General features: G+C 22.6%; 2 protein-coding genes across 3 annotated transcripts; both read right to left on the bottom strand.

The window, feature by feature from the left end:
• Positions 1 to 5983: 5983 nt before the first annotated feature.
• Positions 5984 to 15281, bottom strand: serp (chitin deacetylase-like protein serp). Of its 2 annotated transcripts, none has more exons than XM_011506914.1 (5): positions 14828 to 15281; positions 9363 to 9764; positions 8660 to 8981; positions 7431 to 7754; positions 5984 to 6738 (listed from the first exon to the last, which is right to left on the bottom strand). In XM_011506914.1, the coding sequence occupies exons 1-5, from the start codon at positions 14880 to 14882 to the stop codon at positions 6210 to 6212; spliced, it is 1632 nt and encodes a 543-aa protein (XP_011505216.1). In that variant the 5' UTR covers positions 14883 to 15281; the 3' UTR covers positions 5984 to 6209. The 2 variants fall into 2 exon arrangements, with proteins under 2 accessions (XP_011505216.1, XP_011505217.1); XM_011506915.1 differs by having other exon boundaries at positions 7431 to 7730; positions 14828 to 15280.
• Positions 15282 to 22703: 7422 nt separating this feature from the next.
• Positions 22704 to 26174, bottom strand: LOC105368023 (trypsin-1-like). The gene is made up of 4 exons (XM_011506913.1): positions 25926 to 26174; positions 23484 to 23559; positions 22831 to 22933; positions 22704 to 22764 (listed from the first exon to the last, which is right to left on the bottom strand). Exons 1-3 carry the CDS (start codon positions 26139 to 26141, stop codon positions 22926 to 22928), a joined length of 300 nt encoding a protein of 99 aa, XP_011505215.1. The 5' UTR covers positions 26142 to 26174; the 3' UTR covers positions 22704 to 22764; positions 22831 to 22925.
• Positions 26175 to 26716: the final 542 nt, after the last annotated feature.

The raw sequence follows: 26716 nt of genomic DNA, 5'->3' as shown, positions 1-26716 counted from the left end.
ATATATTTATATACGTTTCGTACAAGATTCATAGAGCCGAGATAATGAATTATAATTAATGATAATTATTTTTTTGTTATAAATTTAATTAGTACAGAATCAAACGTATAATGGTTATAGTTATTTTTATAAGTTTGATAATACTTGCAATATTTCCATTGATAATATTATTTTTATATTACACTCTACGTTTGAAACATCTATTTGAAATATTTTAAAATTGTTTCATAATAATATATTATTATCCAAATGGAATTTCAATACATTAAATATATATTTCTATGGTATTAATTATATCTAAATGAGTTATCTATCGTTCTATGAATATAATGAAATGAAATTTTTTTGCGACATGGGGTTTCATAAATGATAATTATCAGTTGATACTCCTTTCTTCTCTGTCTAATTTTATTGACAGTATAAATTCTATATAAAATATTAGACCAATAAATAAAAATAATCTGTCGAATTTTGAATGCGAAGAGTAGCGAAATTATTTTGTGATAACTATAAGTTCTGTTATGTTGTTCCTGAAGTATTAATAAGACAAAAGTTTATTTACGTGCTATTTTATTATAGACTTTCTTCACTGTATTTATATATACTTTTAGAAAATATAAAATCAATATTTTTTTTATTAATATTAATTAATAAATTAAAACATTAAAATGTAATTGTTATATTAAAAAAAATCTAAATAACGTTAACTCTATTTCCTTATTAATATTAATTGTTAATTAAAATATTTAAATTGTTGAATAAATATTAATATTTATTAAGTTATTCTAATTCTATACTAAATATTGAAATATTTGAAAATTTATCTTATATTTCTCAAAATATATTATAGTTTTTATACCTTTTTTTTTTAATTTTTTCTTATTTTTAAATGTTAATCTATAATAATTATATTCTTTTACTTTACAATTATATGATTATTTATAATTATATTACATTCTTCTAAGAATACATTTTTCGACTATTTGAGGTCAAAAAAAAAAAAAAAAAAAGAAAAAAAATAAAGAAACCTTTCTAATTGTCTTATATATTAATTTTTTATTTGCAATTGTATAAATTAGAGATACTATTTATTTCTACAAAAGAATGTAATTCATAAGTTTTATTAGTAAATTGTCTAAATACCTGTATTTTGCCTTTATCTATTATAAATTACGTATTTGTATGTAGTTATGTTTGGAGAAACTCCAATGACTTCGCTTTTATTTATATATATATCATTTAAAATAAAATTTTAATATACAAAATAAAAATTTTCCAATCATTATTTATTTTTTCAATTTATCATTAAAATTTTTTAAGTTCATAAGTATCTAACAGAAAATGTATATAAATGATGTGCTAGAAACAAAAAATCTGATTTGTTTCATAGTTTAGTGAATAAGTTCGTTCTGGTATATTATAATCTCATTTAATGCCATAATTATATTATATTCTATAAACAAATTAATAATATATTAATTATATATTATCTTATTGATTTATTTGTGTTAGTATTATATTGAGTTATTTACATATTATTCATAATGTTGGTTTGAAAAAACGATTTACGTAGGAGTAAGTTTGTATCTTTAATAAATAAGGAAAGTTGAAAATATATGTAAATAATTTTCAATACCAATATAATAATTTTATAAGAGCAAAAAAAAAATCAATCTAAACAACTATATTTGATTGCGATAATATAGTATGAATATAGATGTGATTATATAGCAGATTATCTGAGTGCAATTGGAAATATGAGGTGAACACGACATTTTGCCTCCATACATCGATATTATATGATATATTTGATGGGTTTTGATGAAGAAATTTCAAATTAAGAAATTATTATTGTATAAATCCAAAAAAATTTTATTCTTCGATGATTAAATAGAATACTGTAATGATAGAAGAAGAAAGCTCGAGTTTATTTAAAATATTTTCTAACTCAAGCAGGATCGTAAAAATTTTAAACACAATGAAGTTCATAATAAATAGCATTTATTTTTATTTTTCGTTGAATTTTTTTGCTCCAACCACCATCCGCAGTATTAGTATAGGTAATGACATCAGCAGCAACTCTCAAAATCCTGTGGACAAGCGAAAGTAGAGAAAGTGAGGCATGCCGATGCTCCTCTCGTATCTCGATGAGCAAGGTCGTTCAGCTCATACGCGCGTGTTTATGAAAAGCGAAAATTCCAATGTGACTTGTAAGTTTGTTCGCTTTTTGGAGATGAGATAAAAAAACAGGTCGTTGAGAATGGTGTGGCGCCTGCTTCGCCGAAAATAAGTGATGACTCCAGGATTGGTAAAAATTATATGAAGAGCCTGTATTATCTCATGAATAATTTTTTACTAAAGACTGACGTTGCATGGACATTTTTTGTATTTATATATAGACGAGTAATTCATTTTAATTATTATATTTATTGAATATTTTAATGAGTGTTTTTCTTTTTTTTAAATCGATTTTATTATTTTTTTTAATATATATATATATATATATATATATATATATATATATATATATATATTTTAAAGCAGTGGTATATTAAAAAACACGAAATAGTTACATTATACTATTAAAGAATAAAGTAAGAAGCTACAACTGAAGACTAAGTAATGAAAAATAAAATTATATCATTAATAATATTATAATAATTAATAAATTATAATTATAAAAATTTTGATAAAAAATGTTAATAAATTGTAATGTAAAATAATTCTATAAACATTCATAAATAATAAGAATAGAAAAAAAAATCTTTAAGAAGAGTACGATAATGAAAGAAGTAAAATTCATGATATGCAATTGCGTTATGCGATCGCAATAATGTTTCTGTTGCATCTGGAGCGATTGGATTTTCTTATTTCTGTCCTTCATTCCACTGAATTTAACAGAGTATAATCAGTATATAATCCTGTGTGATTTTTTAAATTTCAGTATATTTTAATCTCAAACTAGGAAGTAAATCATCCTTGACGTTCTTTACTTTTACTACGAACATGCCATTCCATTCCACCACGTTCGACAAATTCTTACGAAAAGTTTGCCATTTAATACAACAAAATATTTTGAAATAATTCTACTATGGAATAACATGCTTCTATAATCATATGGAGTATATTATTTTCATTCCATTAGAATATTTGCACGAATAATCAAAATTATGTTAATATAAGTTAGTGTTATTTGCCAAACAAAAGCATATATTAATAATTAACATAACAACTAAAAATCTTATGATCTCGTTGTTTATATTTCATTGTTTCCACAAAAACAAAGAGTTTGTAAATATAGATATGGTGGGCGTTGATAATTTGTTTGCTTTTAATAATTTATAAGACAATATATACAAATATTTATATTTTAATAAAAAATGTATATACGAATATTTTTCATGAAATGTAACTTATTCAAAGTGTATGTATCACAATATTACAATTATGTGATTAATTAATTCTATAATGTTGTATATAAATGTAGTATAATTCAGAAAATTATATACAATTTTAACGATTGAATCTATGAGATCTATGTAAAGGTAGTAATTATACTACATTATTGTATTTCATTCAATATTATACAATATTGAAATTATAAAATTTATAAAATGTAATGTATTTATAAAAAGTAGTAAGCAATAATTTTTTACATAGAAAATATATGTATATTATAGTAAATTATTAATTATTTTACAGTATTAGAATAATTGAAAACAATAATAATATGTATTATTAAATGTTCGGATGAATTGAATAAACTTTTAATTTATGCTTAAAAAATAATTACTTTACGTTATGAATTTAACGCTTATTTAATACAATTTTAGAATTAAATTTATTTTATCAATTTATCAAATATTTTATCAATATAATAACTAATGTAAGAGTAAAGTTTCATATTCTAATATATTAAAATAATTTCATATTTACGCTAATTTACAGTATTGCGTAAAAATACTTTCATTGATAACAATTACAGCAAGTAATTTACTTATTATGATTATTAATACAAGTAACTTGAAATGTATTAGTTATAATTAGTTGCATTTAATATTGAGAAAAATTGAATATATTTATGATAGTAAGAAAATAACTTTATATATAGTGTGGATAAGTAATAATTTATAGCTTTTATTTAGAAATTTCAACTTATTATTGTACATATATGCTATATTAATATTTATAGCTAATGTGATTTAGATGTTTATTTACGAATAAATGAAAGGAAACAAAACAAAGTTGAATTTATAAACTTCAAATTGCTTGAGGACCAATAATAATGAATACGAAATTTTTTTAGTAAATTTAGATTTGATAATAAATAAGCATTATTGCTTTATAATTATGGCATGAAAAAACTAATAGATAAACATAAAGAGTGTAAACAGTATAATTTATAAGATTGTACAGAAGCTTAAAATTAACTTATCAGTGTTAAAAAATGAATTTTAGACACTTATCAGAAAATTAAATTATTAAGTCGTTTTTTTTACGTATATATATTATATGCATATATATATATATATATATATATATATATATATTAAAATATCACTTTAGTTATTTTTAACTTTTATATTAATAGCTCAATGAGTCAACATGCATTTTTAGCAAACAATTTATATTTTTATTGTACTGTATATAAGCTTTATTAGTAAGATATTTTTATCTTTTCAATAGCATAAATACAAATTCTTGATTTTTTTTGTCGCCTTAAATATATATATATATATATACACAATATAATATTAGTATTAATTTTGTTGTTTTAATATATACTAATTAGAAAAGTTAGAAAATTATATATATTTGTAGTAATACTGGTTCTCTAAGATATCGAATTCTTTTATAGATTTATGTAGAATTCAAACAATTTTCTATATGAGTATAAAATGATTTTATTTAAGTTTTGAATTTTAAATTGTAAAAGATTGTTTTTTATTCGTATCATACTAAAATTTTTTTTCGCTCATTATTTCACGGCTTATAACATAAGTTAACAATACGACTTTTAATTGAAATGATTTTTTACGTTTTTTTTTTAAAATCTAAGAAATAATTATTTCTGTTTATTTTAAAAGAATATATTTGAATATTAAACACTGCCGGGATTATATACAGGAATTAATATAAAGGTTTTATAGAAAAAATATTTTATATAAATATTCTTTAATAATAAGTTGGTTTTTTTTTTTTTTTTTTAAATCACCTACATAACGATAAAAGTGCAAAATTATGAATAAATAGTTGTAAAATACAAAGATGTAAAATATAATCTTAAACTCATGAAAGTAATTTATCCATTTAATATATACATGTAATAATTTAATAATTTAAAGTACTTTTTAATTTTATTATATATTAAAAATTACGAATTCTCAAATATAACGAACTTTATAATAATTATATATGATAATAATATGTTAATGTTAATGAGGGATAAAGGGTTGATAAAAAATGTAATTAAAATATTAAAAATTATATAAGTTTTTACTGAAGTTTTTTTATTTGAAGTAATGTGTACTGCTCACATAGTAATGCGCACATAGTATTTGGATATTTATTTATTGTTCGATCAATGTTGAGGGATTTTTTTACGTGCAAAATGTAAAAATTATATTAAAATTATAAACATACAAATAATGGAATAGAGATAAAAAAAATTTCGGAAATAATAGGTACAGTTTGAGAGAGTTAAATAGTAAATTATAGATTTAAAAATTGAAAGTTTCAAGTTGTTTATAAAACAAAAATACAAAATTGTAAAGAAAAAAGTAAATACGGATGTATATAATACATTAACAAAGTCTCACTTGCGGACATTTTTTTCTCACAATAGTCCGCTATTTCCTTCATCATTAGCTTCTTTAGCATTTTTCCTCCATTCAAATCTCATTTAAATAATTTTATTTGTAAAATAAGTAGAAAAAATAGAAAAAAAAACAGGTAACAAAGATTTTAAGAAAAATCATTTTCGAATATATTTTTGTAACGTCTATCGTCTCATATGAATTTTATTTAAAAGAAAATCAAATTAAATATGCGAAAACGTTTCTTGCTTTCTTTCTCTGCCTTTATTGTGCTGGTGTGTGAGATTTGGCATATCTCTCAGCATAATCAATATAGTCTTGACTTAGACAAGGAACGAAAAGGAGATATATATTTTTTGCCTTTTTTGTGACAATTGTAGATTTTCACAATTCTTAGTAGAATCCATCGCCAGTGGGATCATTTAACCATGGATAATTATTTGGACAACGAACACAAGTTTGGAGATTAATTGTTTCCCCAGGAACCTCTTTCGAAGTTAATTTGCAGGAATGTGGAACCCAGCATGCTGGTGGTCCTTCAACAACGCACTTTTCCCTCCAAGGCTCAAATGTTTTGGCTTCGCTGATGGTACGGGGATTTTGGATCCACTGAATCACCTGAGTCATTGTTACGAAGTATACATCATTATGATCTTTTTGAATCTCATCGATCCAATAAAGGAACGCATCTAGGAATTCAGGATTATTCTTCAGCCAGGCAGCGTGGAAGTACAAGCCCAAAGGAGCACGATTTTGCTCATAGTGTCGATTGAAATTGTGTGTAAGGAAGTTGTAGAACTGGTCACCAGTAAGAATGTTTGAGCACGAATCCACCATAGCGCAACCTGGTAGATATTCGTCATTTTCAGGATCTTCCCGACGATCCAGTTCATTCATTACCATTTCCCAAACAGCGTGAGATCTAAGATGTGAATTTGTTTTCTTTATCTTAAAGTCCTTCAATACTATTTATAAATATAAGAATAGACTAAGAAGTTCGAAAAAGTCTTAATTTTAATAATAATTTTGATGTTGAAAGGAACGGAAAAAGGTATTTGCTATATATCAATTAATATTTATACATTACATAAAATTGATAATATATTTGCTCTATTAGAATTTTTAGAAAACATTATAAAACTATAAACATTTTCAAGATAATAATTCGATTATATTATTAAACCGATTCATTTTTATTTTCTTATCTTGGTTTACATAATATTTCAATGTTTTTAATGTCATTTCATCAGAAAATCATTAATAGATAAAAATACTACTAGAATATACATGATAATAATGATAGATACTGATATGCTGAGCTATTATGAATCTTAAGTGATTTGCACTTTTTTTTAAATGTAATATATGTAAAATGTATGTATGTATGTATGCATATATATAGTTAGATTAAAATTAAACATCCAAATTTAATAATATTTATTGAAATTCTAAGTACTCGTACAATAAGATTATTCTTATTTTATACAAATTTGAAAACAAATAATAACATGAAGATAATCAATAATTTGAAAACAAACTTTAATATTAGCTATCTTCGAGAATAAAATCTTAATTAAATAGTGAATTTACGAAGAAAAAAATTATCCAACTCACCTAGTAGGACATTTTTGTAGATTCCCATGACAACGATGCGGCATTCTGAAGTACATTGTATACGGCCATAGGGGTGGGTTATTAAGGGCAGCTGTTATGGTAGAATCATAAAGGAAAGCCTGTTCTTCCATCATAGTGAATTGGTTGTTTCCACCCACGCGTAAATATGGAGCACGGACACCCACGACACTGTTATCAGTTAGGTTAGCGTACTTTTCAGCAATGATCCTCATGCCGGCCATTTCTTTGGCCCAATCATCAACCGTTGCCTCAGACCAGAATCTTTCGTCGTCGTTGTGCCTGATGGAGTTAGTATGTGTCTTTCTTCCTTATCAAGTAAATAATGATTGTATGCATACAAATTAAGTACCAATTAACGTAAATTCCAGAAAAAAGATGATGTATATAGAAAACATGATGAGACGAATAAATTATGTAAGTCAAAATTGATATAATTCAATAAATTATGTATACCCTTATATTTTAATTATGATGAGTATGAAACAGGCACGAGGATGATTTATCCATAAATTATTTATAATTCTATAAAATGAAAATCGTTAATTAGTACTTTTAAGTTTAATTTTTGTTTTTTTCAATTTTTTTTTTGTTTTTAAATTTAAATAATCAAATATATATATATATATATATATATATATATATGTATATGTATATGTATATGCATCTATTAATTGTTGTTATGCTATTCTTATAAGGTCATATCGAATTATATACAGAATTTACAAATAATACAATCGACTGATGGATTTTTTTATTATTTAAAACAGTATAACAAATAAGTATTTCATTATATTTATGATGGCTAATAAATAATATGTCGAAATTAATAAAAATTGTATTTACAAATTTGTTTTTCTTCTAAATTAATTCAAATAAAAAAGTGATTGAATTCTTTAAAATAATTTTGTTATTGAATTAAATTTAGGAATATCGATTTTTTAATTATAATATAAATGTTTCAATATATGTTTCTATTAATAAGAAGTTATAGTGTATGAATATTATTAAAGTCACTAATCGTCTATCGCTTAGAAGAAATGAAATTATTTAATTTCATTTCATATCATCAGTTGGTAATTTTATAAAAACAACCGAATGTCTCTATAGAAAGCATTCAATGATGTATAATAAGCAATGTACATAAGAGTGCAAGCAATAGATATGCATTAAAGTTCAAGGAAACACATAAAAAGTAGAGATGAGCTTACGAAATAGAGTGAACAGCAATTTCATGACCCTTCCGATGCATCTCTTGCACTGCTGAGTAATTTGTGTATTTGTGTGAAACGAAAAATGTTGCTTTCATATCACAGCCATTGGGATTCTTCCTCTTGCCATTAAAGATCTCCTTGTACAGTCCTATGTTATTATTGTTAATGGCATCATCGAAGGTGATGGTGATCATTTGAGGTACATCTTTGGGAGGCAAATCACTAGGTATCATCGTGCCATCTTCCGAGCAAAAGCAATCGGGCAGGACACAGACGGCCGGGTCACAACTAGGAGCACGATTGGGGTCATTGTCCATATCTACACATATAAATGAATTTTGTTTGGACTTTCATATACGTAGGTGTGCATTTTTATTCTCTAAAAGCTTAGTACCTGAAATATGAGAGCCCGTGTAAAGTTAATAATAACAATATTATACTTTCCATTTAATAAAGTATAATTTATTTTCGAAATCTTAGATTGTACAATGCGACTGGAGACTAGAGATAAAAGTATTTCAATAATTAATTGAATTTACATAATCAAAGCTTGATTATTATAGATATATAAGTTTTTTAATTATCGGTAATGCTTGAAAGTATAAATCAAATATTAATTCTATAAATGGATCTTCTAATTCTTATAATATCTTATGTTTCGAAATAATTAACAGCCGAATGAATGAAGTTAATCACTCACCACAAACGTTCTCGTCGGAACCATCAGCACAATCCTTTTCTCCGTTACAGAAAAGTCCCCTTTCGATACAAATACCATCGCCGCAAGCCAGGGAACCATCTGGGCATAGAGGCTCCTCGGTAAATAGTTGGGGCTTAACCTTACGCTCTTTATTCTTCAGTTTGCAGTTATTAACAGAATCTTTCCAATCGCATGTCTGCTTATCAATGTCAAAGTATAAACCAGCTGGACAACGAATAGCCTGAAGACCCGAGCTGGTGCACTGGATAACATCGCGACAATTATCTCCTTCACCCGCTACCAACCTGAACCATTCGCCTGCATCCTTGTCTTTGCAGATCTCGTTTTCGAAACTGTCTTCCTTTTTATCTTCCTGGCGCTTCACTCGATTTGACCTGACCTCTGAAAGATATTATATAAACGAACGTGTAGGCCGATTATTACAATAATAATGTTGATAATCAAAAAATGCTGATAATACATTGTTAATTGTGAAATCAATATTCTGTCATTATAATGAGATATTGCAAGATAAACTTTTAAATTATATAGAATTTAATTGGAAAATTAAAAAAAAAATTTTTATTATTAAATTTCTTTCCGGATTTACTTCAATTACATAATAGAATCTACATAATAATTATAGATAGTTTTTTAGATTGAAGTTGTGTTAATTATAAAGTTTTTTTAATTTACTTTTCATAAGTACAAAGAATTTTTTTGTTTGGGTGTAAGAAAAATTTATTAAAAATTCATTTAGAAGTTAATTTACCGTTTTCATGATCAATTCTAAATAATGAATCAAATCTGTAAAATTATATAGGAAAAAATTGGATTATATTATTTATTTCCAACATTCTTATTTGTTTAAATTATATATATATATATATATATTTATAATGATTTTTTTTTTATATTCAATATATGCGTTTTGATATATTATTATTTTAATTTCATTATGTGTGAATTTGAGTATCAAGTTAAAATCATATGATGTGAGCTTCACAAGCCTGTGATATTATGCAACACGATTTATTATATTTAAACTGTATTTTTTTAATGCTGATATTTATTAAAAAAAAAAAATATCGTTATTAATTTATTAACACTTGATTAATTTAGTATTAGCATTAAGTTATTCTTCATTGGATACATTTTATTTATTGTGCATTTAATTACTTTTACAATTAAAGTAATGAAATTGATGTTAGTTGAACTAAAATGTCAGTCAAAACTGAATAAAAATTTTAATTCGATTTCTTTTCATAATTGAACGATCCAAATTCCAATGAAAAATCTTATATCATAGTAGTTTTTTCAATATTAATTTATATTTGAAAATATGCTTCTCCTAATTTAAATAAGATTATTTTAAAAAGTGATTCACTTATATTTAAAAATTAAAATAATAATACTAGACGATTCCTCTCAATAATAGCAAATGTTTTTGCAATGTATAATTTATAACGCTTCTTTATCATTCCTTTCAAGCTTTTGTTTCATTTCAATAGAAGTAGTGGCTTGTAATTATGAACAACCATTCGTGATCATCGCTCAACAGTAACAGGAGGGAAAGTTGTCTTATGTAGAAAGAGAAAGAGTAAGAGAGTGGGCGATCGGGAGAGAGGGAAGGATGGAGAAGGAAAAAGAGTGATAAAGAGAGAGAGAGAGAGAGAGAGAGAGAGAGAGAGAGAGAGAGAGAGAGAGAGAGAGAAAGAGAAACAGTGGCGAAGTAGTATGTGACGTCATCTTCTATCCGGGATACTATAAGCGACTAGACTGTTATTGCTATTCTCATGACTTTCACGCTCTAATCTGTTATGCAATTTATCTCTCGAGCTGAGCTTGGGCATAGCTAAAGCAAAAATATAATACTCTACGAATCTATTTTATTCAATGTTTTTTCGGATGCCATTTATCTTGGATTGTCGTAACAATTTACTGAAAATAAAAATGCCGTGAGCTTCTTTATGCATAGTTGCTTTTCAGCCTTTGAACCCATATTTATAAATACTAAATAATTTCACTATCAATAAATGAAAGTATATATGGATTAAAAGTTTATTAATACTGTTTTTGTCAAGATATAGTCTCGTGTATTCTATAATTTATTGTTTCATATATTAGCAAGTGTTATATGAAAATCTTTTATTTTTATTCTTGCTTCACTTGCTTAAAAGTAATAATTTTTTTCCGACAGAAAATTATTTATTGAGTTTTTTCATTTATTTTTTATATTTTACGAATTATATATATATAGGCTAAGAAAAGATAAACATTAAAATTAAAGTTATTCAAATAGTTATAAAAAATATATAAAAATAAATAAGTTATAAAATAAATTTTTCAAATAGAATTGTTCTTCTTTTTTTCATTCAATTAACATTAATTTTGATTTAAAACATAATATATAAAAGTTACTTACAAAATAATTAGATTGAATATTAATATATTTAATTATAGAAAATTTATACTTAGAAACAGAAAATTATTTCTTTTTGTCTATATTACAATATTTCTTTTTTAGTTATATATGATTAAAATTCTTTTAATAAATTATACATTATCAATTTAATTTATAATTCAAAATCATCACAAATTCATATATTAAACATACATGTAACTGTCATTTCATTTTTTCTTTGAATTGTTACACGTATAATATCAGATTTACATGTTTTTTACTATAAGAAATTCTTTCAAGTTCTATAAAAGAATATTCAATATCATAATTAAATAATATACTTTAAGATTTTTTAAAACATTGCATTTTTTCAATTTTATTTTATTTAAAATTTTTTTATAAAATTTAAATTATGCAGAGAATAATAAAAACTCATATATAAACAAATTTGAATTGACAAGAATTTAGTTGGATATGATAAGAAAATGTAATAGTAACGTTGTATCAAACTCAACTATATATGTCAAACTCTTATATTACAGCAAATAGTAAAATAATATTTGTATAAAATTTTATTTCGAAATTTTTTTTTTATAGTGTTAATAAACGAAATTTTACAAAGAAATTATTTATTAATTAAATCAGAAATTTGAAAAAGACTATCATCATATTAAAATAAATACAATTTAAAATATAGTTATAATTTTTGTACTGTACAAAAATATTTTATTTTTCGTCAGATTGCATTAGACTGGTTTTTTAATTATAGTTCGTTTTATTCCAAAAATAATTTAAATAATAATTAGAATTTCCTTCATTTTTGTTCAAAACTAATACATAATAGTTATATTTTAAGCCATGAAATTTTGAATTACTCGATGAATGAATTTAGATTTTTCTACATTAAGATATTTTGAATATTTAGGGGAGTTTCCTTTTTTGAATTCATGTATTATAATATTGTAGATACAATCCAATAATTAAATAAATTTATGAAGGTTTTTTGATACATCATTTTTAAAACAAATTTTCATACGTAGATCTGCATATTCAAGAATTGATGGAGGTATGATAAATAATTATTAAATCATCATTATAAAATAGCTAATATTTCATGAAATATGCAATATAATTCATTGCTATTAAATGTATTTCTGAAATTATATTTATATATATATATATATATATATATATATATATTGAAGTTGGTTATTCAAACAAGAAAATGTTTTCTAAATTTTGTTCCGAATTTATTTGAAGCTTTATTTATGAAATCTTACACATTAAGATGCAATATTTATTGAAATCAACAATATTGAAATTTTTACTAGTAAATAGGATGATTATATTATTATTATATACAAAAATAATTTCTATACTAAAAATATTATCATTATAATACCTGGATATATATGTATGTATGTATGTATGTAGATGAAGAAAAATAGATTTTTTGTAATAATTTACATATGTCTTTTAATTTATTTCAGAAATATTTTCTAGTACTATTATTTTTATATCATATGATTCTTCTGATGAAAGTCTTTACCTATTACTAGTGTAATGGTGCTGTAATATTATTTGCGGTGTCATTTGGTTTGAGTAAAATGAATAATTAAAATTGTTGCATTATAAATAATGAGAAAGTTATCTTCTGGATGAATTTATTAACCACATATGAATATGTGTTTTTTTAGGATGTAAATATTAATATATGTAAATATATATTTGAATATATACTTAATTTTTTTTTTAAGTAAAACAAATTCTAAAATTGAGAAATAAGTTTCTTGAATTCTTAACAAACGTTCTTAAGTTACCTAGAATCTGTACATTTAAAAAAAATTCAAATATTATGAGTATCTAGAATATTAGATCGTACAATTTAATGAAGAATAAGTATTATTTTTTTTTATCAATGAATTAGGACATTTTTTAATTGTACGAATATTTTGCTAGGAATTCAATCCAAATCTAAAAAATCCAAAATTAATTAAAAAAAAAACAAAAAAAAAAACATATATTTAATTTAAATAAGATTATTTTCAATTACATTTATTAATAATTTAGTAATTTAGTTTATTTTAACATATTTATACATGAGAAAAGTGATTTATAAATAAAAATATTGCTGATTAATTAGCTTGCTGTAGTCTAATTTCTAGTACTACCAAATAATACTATTTAATTGGTTAGTTAGGAACAGTTTATGTTTATTTTTTTAATATTACATCAAAATATGTTATAAGGCTGAGTTTGATTACCATTTTAACGTTTAAAACCATGAAAAAATTAATATAATAATAAAGTATAAATTATAAATATTTGTTAATTACAAGATTTTTAGATTCTGTTTCTTATGTGCTAAGACATCCCTCGATATGTTTTATGTATTAAATTAGATTGTACTGATATCTCACTTAAGTAATTACAACTGCTGAGCAATAGGAAATTTAAAATTGATATTGTACAAGCATACACGTTCTACTTGAAAAAGTTTTCAATTTACATTTCGTAACACTAAAAAGTACAGTGGAAGTAAAAAACAAAAGTATTTCTACATGTTTTCTTATAGTATCAAATTAAAAATGAAAGTTCTTATATATTGAATATATCTTTCAAAACAATGTCTAATTAGAAAATCACACATAATTTAAGTTGTAACTCTTAGTTTATAAAGCAATATAAAAGATATATAATTATAGTGTTGTTATTGCAATGTTATTCGAACATTTATTCATCATGTAAAGGTACCATGACTTTGCGCATAGGCGTACCTATTTATAATAGTATAATTGTAAAATTAGCAATAAAAGCTACATTCGCATTTGAAAAGTCAATTTTACATGTAAGTTTGATCATGAAATATTAATAATTTGTATTAAGGCAGCTATGCTTGTATATTTGAATATCCGTTTATTGTATTTGATCGATGAATATATAAGTGCTGTACTCAATCGCCTTTACTTACCTAGTAATAATAAAATATAAAATTGCACTATTGCTTAAATAAACAAAATAAGATAATTACAAAAGAGGTTTTCGCAAATATCCTACTTACCGGCACAAGCGAGTACAACCGCTAGCGCGAGTAGCAGCACTAACTCGCTCCTCATCTTCGCTTCTCTCTTATCTTCCGCCTCTCTGCCAGCCCCTTTCTTTCTCCGATTTCCGGTACAAGTTGCTGGATGAAATTTTTTATCCTTCTACGGACGCTTTTAGTATTCTTCTCTCACGCTCTCTCTCTCTCTCTCTCTCTCTCTCTCTCTCTCTCTCTGTCCTCTTTTTTCGCTTTACGTTGCGAAAGAAACAAAGGATAAACGGCCAAACCAAACTCCTTCGACACTTCCGGACTCTATCTTTTTATCGTTCTCGCTTTTACTTTGGACACCGACGATAGACGTTTTAAATGAGTAAAAGTTTCATGCAGCAAAATTTACGGTTGCGTATACGGAATCGCAGTCGCGGACCTTTCGTGTTCGTGGTACCGCTTAGCAAACACTGGTCGTTGTTGGCCAGGCACCATGCACTTATATTTCCACCACTACCTCTTTGGGCCCTCGGGGACCCGGGACGACGATGGTCCCACTCCTTTCTGAGTTACGTTGCGGCGCTACCATGTGGCGCGAAGGTGCAACATCCCCCTCCCACCACCTAACGACTTCATGGGCACAAAGAATTCCATTACGTGCAATAAAAATTTGTTTAAACATTTAATAAGGTTTTCGGTTAGGCGCGGCTGTCTTTGCCGAGAAAATATAATCCTATCTATTTTTACAATGTAAATCTTTTATATAACGTAAATTTATTATGAAATTTTATATCTCTGTATAATGCTCAGAGAGGCTGATATTTTTTTCAAATATATAATTTATTTTATACGATATTTTATGTCATATTTTCTATTACATAATGCATATGAACTCCCTACGCTAGCATATTTACAGGTACAATTCCAAAAATATACATGCATATGTACATTAAATATTATATATGACAAATTTGTAAGATGATACTAAAAATATAATGAAAATCAACTTCATTTTATATCATTATTTATAAATTTATAAAATTATAAATTTAAAATATTCTTAAATTACAAATATTTTGATTAATTTTTTTTATCCTGCACTTATAATATTCATGTAAATATTAATTAAATTTTTTTATTTAAATATCCTTCCAGGATGATAAAATTTCTTGAGATAAAATAATTCTTATTGAAGAATCTGTTTAGATGAAAAAATTTATTTTTACTATGTCATGAAGTAAATTGTTATTGGAAAAATCTCTTAGCATATAAAAATACTTTTGAATTTGAATTCGCATTTGAATACTACATAAAGAGAATTCATAATTTTATTATTTTTGTAATTTAGAAAGAATAAAATTTTCATTATCACTAAAAGTACAATCAATATATATATATATATATATATAATTTTCTATCTTAGTTTAGATATTTATAGTCCTACAAATATTTTCATACACGTGAATAGAATTATTAAAAGGGCATCAACTCTTATTTAAAAAATAGAATTTGTTTTATATTGCAAGTATATATATATATATATATATATATATATATATATTTATAGGTATAAATAAATAATAATCATTCAAATCTTCAGCTTTATTATATGTATTCTTTACAGATTTCATTACAAACTAAATAAAAATTGAATGGGACTTGGAGAAAACTTTAAATTTGAATTTTAAAATAATTATCTAATAAATACTTATTATATACTATTAAAGATTGTTGAAATGTAATAATAAAAAGAAACAATATATAATTTTGATTTTGAAGATCGATGGGAGTTTAATTATTTTTGATATAATGAAGTGTTTATTATTTATTAAATTTCTTTATAACTTAATAATTAATTAGTAATTATAAAATTAATTACATTATTAATGATATAAATGAAATAGCCCGTAGTTAATTTGGTTTTGTAGAGCAGATGATTATTTTTATAAAATTAAAATTTAAATAAAGTATTTCACTGGATAATCAGATCCAATGATGAATATTTATTTTTTATAGTTTCATAGTTGGACATATAATTAAATGTATATATATATATATATATATGCATATACATACGTAGTTGAAGGACCAGTGTATCTAATTAACGATTGCGAAAAAAAGAATTAAAAACTTTCAAATTATTTTCTAACGGCTTTTTTTCGAAATTATACTGAAGAAATTACCCAACAAACACACAAGGTCTTTACAATTAATTTACAAAACTAATACATTGTAACATTGTTTTGAAATATGAAAAATAATCTACGTTAAATAAATTTTAAATTTCGAAAATTTTTATGTAAAAATAATATCTATATATTTTTTAAATATAAAATCGTTAATAATATTATAATTTTTTTTTTAATTAAGGGTAGTACAATGCTAATTAAATTTCTTACATATAAATGTAAATATCTTATATTAATTTAAAATAATATATATTTTTAAATACTGTAAAAATTTTCAATTAGTATTTGTTCATAATACTCTGACAGACATTAATATTTATTATACAACTGATATAATAATAAAAGTTCATTATATTGATTAAAAGTTACGATGAATATGTTTTCAAAAAATAAATATTGAACTTCTTATAAGAAACGGTTTAAGTAACACATTAAGTGTGGAAAATTATTTATATTATATATATATATATATAGAAAGTTTTCTATAATTTACAATGAAGTTCTAAAAAATAAAGAAAAATGATTAAAAATTTAATTCAATTCAATTAATAAATGCATATTATATATCATAATTGGAATCATAAAATAAAAAATGAAACTAATGTGATTTTTTTCAAATATTATTGCAATTATTCGTGGACATTGGATTAATTCCTTTCTAGGCAATATTATATTATTGTATATTACATAACATACTTAAAGGGTTATTCAAGCCTTTTAACATTTATCTATTTGAGCTGTAGTCTCAGAATTAATAGTTTGTACTACATCGATACGATGAAACGAATTTTATCTTCTTAGAGATACTTGAAAGAGGATTGTTCTTACAAAGTAAGGGTGAAGGTGTATTATCTTTGCTCAGAGTCGTGAAAAGGACAGATTTTTGAAAAAAGTGAACATTTCACCATAGAATGAGCGAGATTGTGCTATTACGTACGAATAGAGGTGAGAGATAAAATATAGTAAGTAAATTTTTATAAATACATAATTAATATACATAAACTTACGCAAATTATAAAGCATACTTTTACAAGGTAATATTTAGAAATGTCCCGTACATAATTATGATTACATTTATTCTGTATTTCAAGACTTATTGAACGATCAGATTTTGTATTTTGAAAAAATATGAATATTCTTATTATAACAAGTTCTATCGAAAGATTTCAGGATATTTTATCTGTTATGACTATACGGATTTAGTGAATAAGTAGAGAATCCCGAAATAGTCAATCATTCATAAAAGATCTTTCAAAGCAATCTGTAGGATTACATTAATAGTTTCCATTATCGGACTGTAAAATTTCCATCTTCTGAGTTATAAAATGTAATTGCTCGTATATGTATTTGCTTTGAGGAGTTGCATTGTGATGTATAAATATAAGAGTCTTGCCATTAACGAAAATTGTAGCTCAGAAATACTCATACTGTGTTCTATAAACACATGCACATAGTTATCCTCTTTAACGCTTTTTTTTTTTCTTTACATATCATTGTATATAACCATTCTAATCTGTATATTTTCTGTAATATTAATTTACACGTGTGTCTGTATATGTATATTCAACTATTAAATAAGAATATTACAAGAAGTATAAAAATTTATTATCATTTTATTATATTAACATGAAGCACATAAAATAGTATATAGTAATGCGTATAATAAAGAATATTATATTAAGGATGAATATGAATTTTTAACAATTTTCTTTAATTATTTGTAATTTTTTTTATTATTTCATTATTACTAATAGATTTATGTATTATTACATGTAAAGTTGTAATAAATAAATCGATCTACTACACAATATTTTAATCAACTTTTCCGTGCTGGCTTAAGTTAATATGTGCTTATATATATTTTTTACATGTCAATACATGAATTTTAAATTCTCTGAGAGTTCGGCTTGAATGAAGCTGTATAGATTCTAAACTACTTATTATAATGTCTAGAATAGAATTTTTACTTATTTAATATTTAGGAAACTTTATAAAAAGTTTAACAAAATATTTGCATTAAATTCACGACTGATTATGCAATAGATTAGAGCAATTTATAATTATAATATAATGAAATAAATTATTAGACATTTGACAGTTTTCACAATGTTCATAATGTATTATTTTAAAGATGTTGTCTTAATAAAAATTTAACTACAAAACACACGCGTAATCCTCTTTTTATGCATCTTGCTACAGCAGATTTTTTAAAACGCTCTTTGAAACCTTAAAAAAAAAACAAAGAATTTATGAATCTCATTTCTTATATAAGCATTTAATTAAATACATACCCGTCATCATTATTAAATGAAAATTGGCAATAAATATGAACAATATTAACAATCCAGTTATATGTAATCTCATACTGTATAAAAAAATATATGTTGAAAATATTTGATTGTTTTCAACTATTTTCATATACACTGAAAAAATTCAATAATATGCATAGCAATTTATATTCACGATTTAGATTTTAATTTTTTTTATATTTTTATATTAAATTTAGTCATTATATTTTTAAAATAATTAAAAAATTTTCATCGTTTTCAAAATTCTACTGTATTATTTTATTATATTTTTATACAAAAAAATTTGTATCAATTTATATTACAAGCTGATACATAAAATGTTTGAACTATACTACCTTCCTTATCCTATAAATTACGTCAGTTTTATGTATCATTACTATTGACATAATTATTTATTATTATTGAAATAATGTATATTGAAATAGTTTGTATTTAAATAAAGTATAATATATATTTTTTTAATATTATTTACGTAAGTCTATAAGAGCTTTAACAAAGGCTTATTAAGTTAATAAGTTAATGTAATGAATAAATAATCATGCATTGATTTTAAGTAACTTTAAATCATCAGTGAAATAAGTAATTTTATCCTTTTATTGCATACTATTGAAATTATTATAATCACCAATATCAATTGTTTATTTCTAAACATCAACTATATTATTGTAATTGTAAATTGTTAATAATTACTTTCATTCATATAATGTTCTTTTAATATTTACATTTTTTTATAATAAATAAATTTGTTTAATAATTCTATTTAGATGTTTTTTTCTTTTAGTTGTGATCGTAAGTTTATTAATTTCCATTGTTCTTACTCTTTGGCAAATACATACATATATACTTACTATCTCTCGCTTTCCATTATTCTTAAAAAAAATAAATCAAAATTGAAAATTATCTATTGAATAATAATAAAAACAATAAATATTAATAATATTCACTCTTTTCGTCTATTATCTGCATGGTGAACATCATTCAATCTATATAATTTGATTGCTATTAAAATATTATATTGAACACAGATTTTAGATAATTCTCTCTGTCTTTTTAAATTTACTTAGACGGTTTGGTTTCGAATATCAACACTTCACTCCAAAAACCTTAATTTTGGTTATTTATATTTCATGATTCATGACTGCAAGTAATATTATTATATTATAATCTTAATTATATATTCTATGAATTATGAATTTCATATAATTTTTTCTATATTCTTAAATTATTTTTGAAAATACGTTCGCTTGCTTCTGTTGATTTTAAATGACTGAATTAGGATATATTAAGGTTGAAGATTCATAATAGTACAATCAATGTAAATTTAATCTATTTAGTAGAAGATAATACCAAAGAATACAACTTACTAGATCATTTGTATTAATTTTTTGTTTCATCAATAGTACATTATTTTGCTTACATAAATTAAGAAAATGTCTTAATGATATATTAATTACAGAAAATGTTAAATTATTAGCAAATAAATTTGTTGCTGCTTTTAAATATTTTATTAATACAAAGAAATATTACAGGATTTATTGTACTGTTTTAAGGTATAAACTTTGGAATACATGTAAACATTTTGGAAGACTTACTTTTACTTACAAAATATATAAGGTAGCTTATGTACTTATAATCGTCTTAATTTATGAAATGCTTTTTTTATTGTTTTAGCTGCTATTTTTGAAGCAATGCACGCACGTGAGCCCTTTATTATGCATTTAATTGTTTTCATTGATTTTTTACACATGACTTTTTCTAAAAAAAACAAAACAGATGAATAAGCAATTTATGTTATATCAATAAGATTTTCATGCATACCATCAATTAGTAATAGACAGATGATACTAAAAAATAAAATAAATAGAAAATACTTCATTTTTTAATAAAATATATATTATAGTATTATACTAAAATTATTTGATTTAATTTAATTGATAATTATAATTTTTTAATTGATACTATATAAATGAATAGTATAATAATTTATATTCATGAGTAATATATAACTTTTTTGAATGACGTATAATATTTTATTATACTAATTTGTTTTGATTTTAATGTTCATAAATTGCATTTGGAAATTGTTATATTTTTTACTAATTTACAAATCAAATTATTTTTATCACAAAAATGAATATTAAATATACATAGTATATAAAATGAAATAACAAAAATAATAATACTATTTATGAGTCTTGATTGTTAGTGTTTATGAAAAATTTGATAAACGTTTTCGTCAAAAGTATTCGTAGAAAACGCATAGTTGTTCCGAAAAATATCTAAAAAAAATATATATAAAATCAACAAACAAGCTATAATTCTATAATATTACTTTTATTACTAAGTTATTGCTTATAAAAGAAAATAATTACAATAAAGTATTATAATTCAATGAAAGAAAGTATTCTGATTTCTTTAAATATAATGTATTTTTGAGGAATAACACATTTTTTTTTCAGGTTTAACCATATTTTGGCATTAGAATTTTATAGGCTCGTAAACAATAATGTGTAATTTATTTTAGATTGGAAATTTAAATAAAAATAAATACACTTTTTATTATTCGAAATTATTTATTGAATTTTTTTTTCAATTTATAGAAACAAATCAATTTTATTATCGAGGATCCATATAACGAAGAAATTTTTATTAAAGACTATTTCAAAATCATTACATCGGTAATTTCAGAGAATTGTTATATAGAAACAATTTTTATATATTAGATATAATAAATACACTTATGGAAAACGAATATTGAAGAAAAAAAAATTAACATTGTTGTTTAATATTGTATTTTTCAATAATTTTATTGTATGCAATAGGAGCTCAAAATCATTAATAGATCATACGTTATACTTCTAAGGTTATCAATAAACGCGAGCACCAAGATTATCATCCAACCGGAAAAGACAACATGAAAGATTGTACAATTCCAAAGGACAATTCCTTGCCCTTACATTTCTAATTTTTTATTTAAAAACAATTACATTCAACCAATTATAATGTTTTTTTTATGTGCTATGATTTGCGTTATTATATTTAATTCTGAAAAAAATGTTTAATATTATGGAATGTAAGTATAAAGATCTGTAAAAATGTATAAATAATAATATTACTTAGTATATATTATAAGTAAATAAATAATATTAGTGTAATTTATTAAAATTAAAAACTTTAGAAGATAAAGATTACCACTCATGTTGAAGAGATTTATCGTATCACAAAATTTTTATAATACGGATCACCGATCTTTTTAAATAGATATCTTTTTTATATTATCTTATATATAATATTTACTAATACTAAATTATATATAATATTATATACTAAAAATATATATATTACATGTATTACATTGTAATATATATTGTCTATGTTTTGATTTTCATCATTTTAAACAATAAGCATCTGGGCAAACTTTTTTTTAAACATCTCTTTATCCGATTAGGTTCATCAGCAGTTCTTGTTCCTATAATATTTGCAGTATGAAATTAGTAGTTCAATTTAAGTAGACAATATTTTAATTTTTTCATACCTTCAACAAACAAGACATATAAGATTAATATTAATATAATTGATGCGTTGAATTTCATATTTAACTTCCAATTAAAAGGTAACTTGTGTAATATTTTATTCTTCTAGTTTTAAATAATTTTATTGTATTTAAATATATATAAATATATATATATATATGAAATATAAAGTATATATACACGAATTAGCATTTAATTATCAATAAAATTGTTGCACTAATATTATTATCTAAAAGTTTTAAAAAATAGCTTTTAATAACAATAATTAAAGATATAAATTTCTACAGAAATAATAATGATTTTATTAAATTCTCTTTATCCGATATCAGACTTTTTGGATATTTAACATAATCCTTAATTGCAAGCATATATATATATATATACATATATTTTTCTGTTTGATATTATCACTTATTTTTAGATAATTGTTGAGTATAAATTTTAATATCCAAACAATTGCGTTATTTATTTATCTGTTTTATTATTTTTATATCATATGATTCAAATAAATTATAAAATAATATTTTAAGAAGAAAAATTATTTTTAACATTTATTATAATATAATCGAAAAAACATAAATATGTAATCAATTAGTAACAAAATTCCTAATAAAATTTAGGTACATATAAATATTAGTATAAATATCAGGTAAACCTTGAGCGCATGGAATAATAAACGAAGAAATACCCACAAGCACTTCATTATGGACCAATGGGCTTCCACTATCACCCTGTAAAAATAATAAAGTAAAAATACAAAAATGTAAACATTTATTTACTTATTTAATATTTGTATAAAATTAATATACAGTTTTTTTTAGAATCTTTATTTAGTTTATATTTTCAATTATACTTTAGAATAGACTTAAGCTTCTTCATATAAAAATATCAATATTTTAGTATGTAATTAGAATTGTTGCGCAATCAAATAAATAAAATGCATAAAAGATTATTATCGGTATTGTACGCCTCAATTTTGATAAGATATTTATAGTATACACGCATGCTTTTTTACTTAAAAAAATTATTTTTTTTTCACAATGCTTAATGGTTTTAAATTATTTATTATTATAAATATGTATTAGTAATTTGGTACTATGTTTTTTTTAAGATATTAATCAAATATTATCTACACTCCTCTCCCGCCCTCTCTCTCTCTCTCTCTCTCTCTCTCTCTCCCTATATATATATATATATAAATATCCCTACACATATAGAAAAATATAGGATGATATTTTACATTACTGAAATTTTGAAACATAATTACAAAGCCGTGAAGTAATTTTTATTATTTATAGAGATGTTATTAAATCAAATAATAATAGAATATAACCAATAAATTATGCCAAAGCGGACAATGCCTGTAATATATATTAAATTATTAGTGATATAAATATATAAATAAATATATAAAATGCTATTAATTAAATGTATTATTTAATATTAAGTTAAAAGAAGTACTAAATAAATTTAAAAATTTGTTTTTATCAAAAAATTTTTTATCATTGTATTTACAAGAAAGAAAATTTGAATGAGAAATATAATTGATAATTTTGATTTTAATTCATTTGAAATTTCTTTAATATCATAATAAAATGTTATATTTTCAAACTATATCATTTGTTTCAAATTTCTGAATCCTAATAATACAGATCAGATAATTATTTTGATAAATATATTATAGTCCACTTGAATAATGTTTCACCTAAAAATGGAATTTTTATTTTTATTTTTTGTTTAAAGAGGAAAATTTACATATCTAAAATATTAATTAAAAACTTATTATAATCAGTTTAATGAGGCAATAACTTTATCTATTTTACATTAAACATATATTGAACAAAGATACTAAAAGTTGGTATATATACATAATTTGTGATAATTGGGCATAATATTTTTCGAACTATATAAATAAATTTTGTAATCCGATGAAATATTGAAAAAATTCAATTAAATGGAATTAAATATGAGAAAACGTATTGAATAATAAGTGCACGTATTGGTAAGTAAATTGTGGAAGAATAAATTAAATCTAAGGTCAATTAAATTTGTATTTGTTCAAGTGGAATAATTTTATAATATATATAAAAATTAGTTTATCTCAAACTGTTACAATAATGGCTTATTGAATAAATTTCTATTTAATTCATATCTTAATGTAATCCTTAAAAATTACTAACAATAGAATTACAGAATCTAAACTGAATATTAATTAAAGCGATTTTGAAATTATCATTGAATAAATGTTTTATTTTTTCCAATAAAATTTGTACTAAAGCAGAATTTATTAATAAAATTTCGATAAATAATTAAATATTTTTTTATAAAATAATAATTTATATAAATATTAATGATTAGTAATACACCATTTCTATTACTCATATCTAATAGAAAAGGATTCTTATGTTTATGAATATTTTTCTTTTTTAATGATTAATATTAATGATTAGTAGAATTGGTATATATAATAACTTATAAAATATCAACTAATTGAGTATTAAATAGATTAAATTATTAAGACAAAAAATAAAATTGTAAATTATTTATATTATTCATTTTAATTCTCTAATTTAATTAAGGAAATAATGAGTTATTTATATATTTCGATTAGTTGTTTACATAGATGAAAGCATTGCAATATGTATAACAAACTATGTATGTATTATTTAAACTAGCAATATTTGTGAAATAATTTTCGATAACTTAGATTCTATAAAAGTTTTTGTGATACAAAAACATGTAGAATAAGTAAACTAAACTTTTTATGCTGTAGTTTTTCATTAGAAGATATTAATGAAAAAAAATGATAAAAAGTATTGATAAATAGTAGTTTTGAGAATTAAAATAAAGATTGAAATTTATATTTGCAAATTAAAAAATTGCACAAAAAGCTTACAAATAAATTATCTTAGTATCATTATTTGCTAATCATAATACAATTCTTTTATAATATAATATAAGCAATGATAAATTATGTGTTTATAGTAACATAAATAGTATAATAATAGCTAATAATGTTGATTATATAATAATTTAACTGTAATATTTAAATTTTTTAGATTAAAATTTTCATTTAATAATTTATAAAAAATCTTACATGGCATGCACCAATTCCTCTTTCATTATATGTACAAAATTGCTCTTTCTCAATCGAAAATGGATAATATCTTGAACATTCATAATGTTTTAAAATGGGAATTGAAATTTTTTGCAGATGATCAGAACTGCCGGAATATGGATATGTTGTTAGACCCCAACCGCTTAAAATAGCAATATCACCATTATTGATATCTTTAGTTGGAAGACCTATCATCTTCTGTGATTCAGTGAAACAAATGAAGGTTCGTAACTGTCAAAGAATAGTGTTAAATAAGTGTAACATAAGAAAAATACTTGTTTTTCATATTTTAACATATTTATAAAGAAATTTCATATTTATTTAGAAGTGCCTAGTCGAGTATGTGAAACTTTTCCAATAATATATTTGAATTCTATTGAATTACTAAATCATTTCCTTCATAATATATATTTGAATCAATTCAATTTCGTTAAATCAATCATTCTAGTTATATTTAATATATTCTATATTCGTTTGATATAAAAGAGTGTAATATAGAATTCTTAAATAACTTCATTTACAAACGAATATTCCTATTAATTCTTATTAGGAATTTTTCTCAAAATATTTTAAATGCTTATTTTCTATTAAAAATTTCAATGAAAATTGCTATGAATATTATTTGCTCATTAATATAATGTAATATCATATATTTAGTAATATAATTGAATATTATTTATTAAGAATTATAGATATTAATATATGAACTATTAATTATATATAAATTATTATACTATTGTATTCACAAATTTTTACTATATTAAATTGAA

Source organism: Ceratosolen solmsi, unplaced genomic scaffold, assembly GCF_000503995.2.
Source record: "Ceratosolen solmsi marchali unplaced genomic scaffold, CerSol_1.0 scaffold6, whole genome shotgun sequence".
NCBI lineage: Eukaryota > Metazoa > Arthropoda > Insecta > Hymenoptera > Agaonidae > Ceratosolen > Ceratosolen solmsi.
This window is presented reverse-complemented; position numbering and strand designations above follow the sequence as displayed.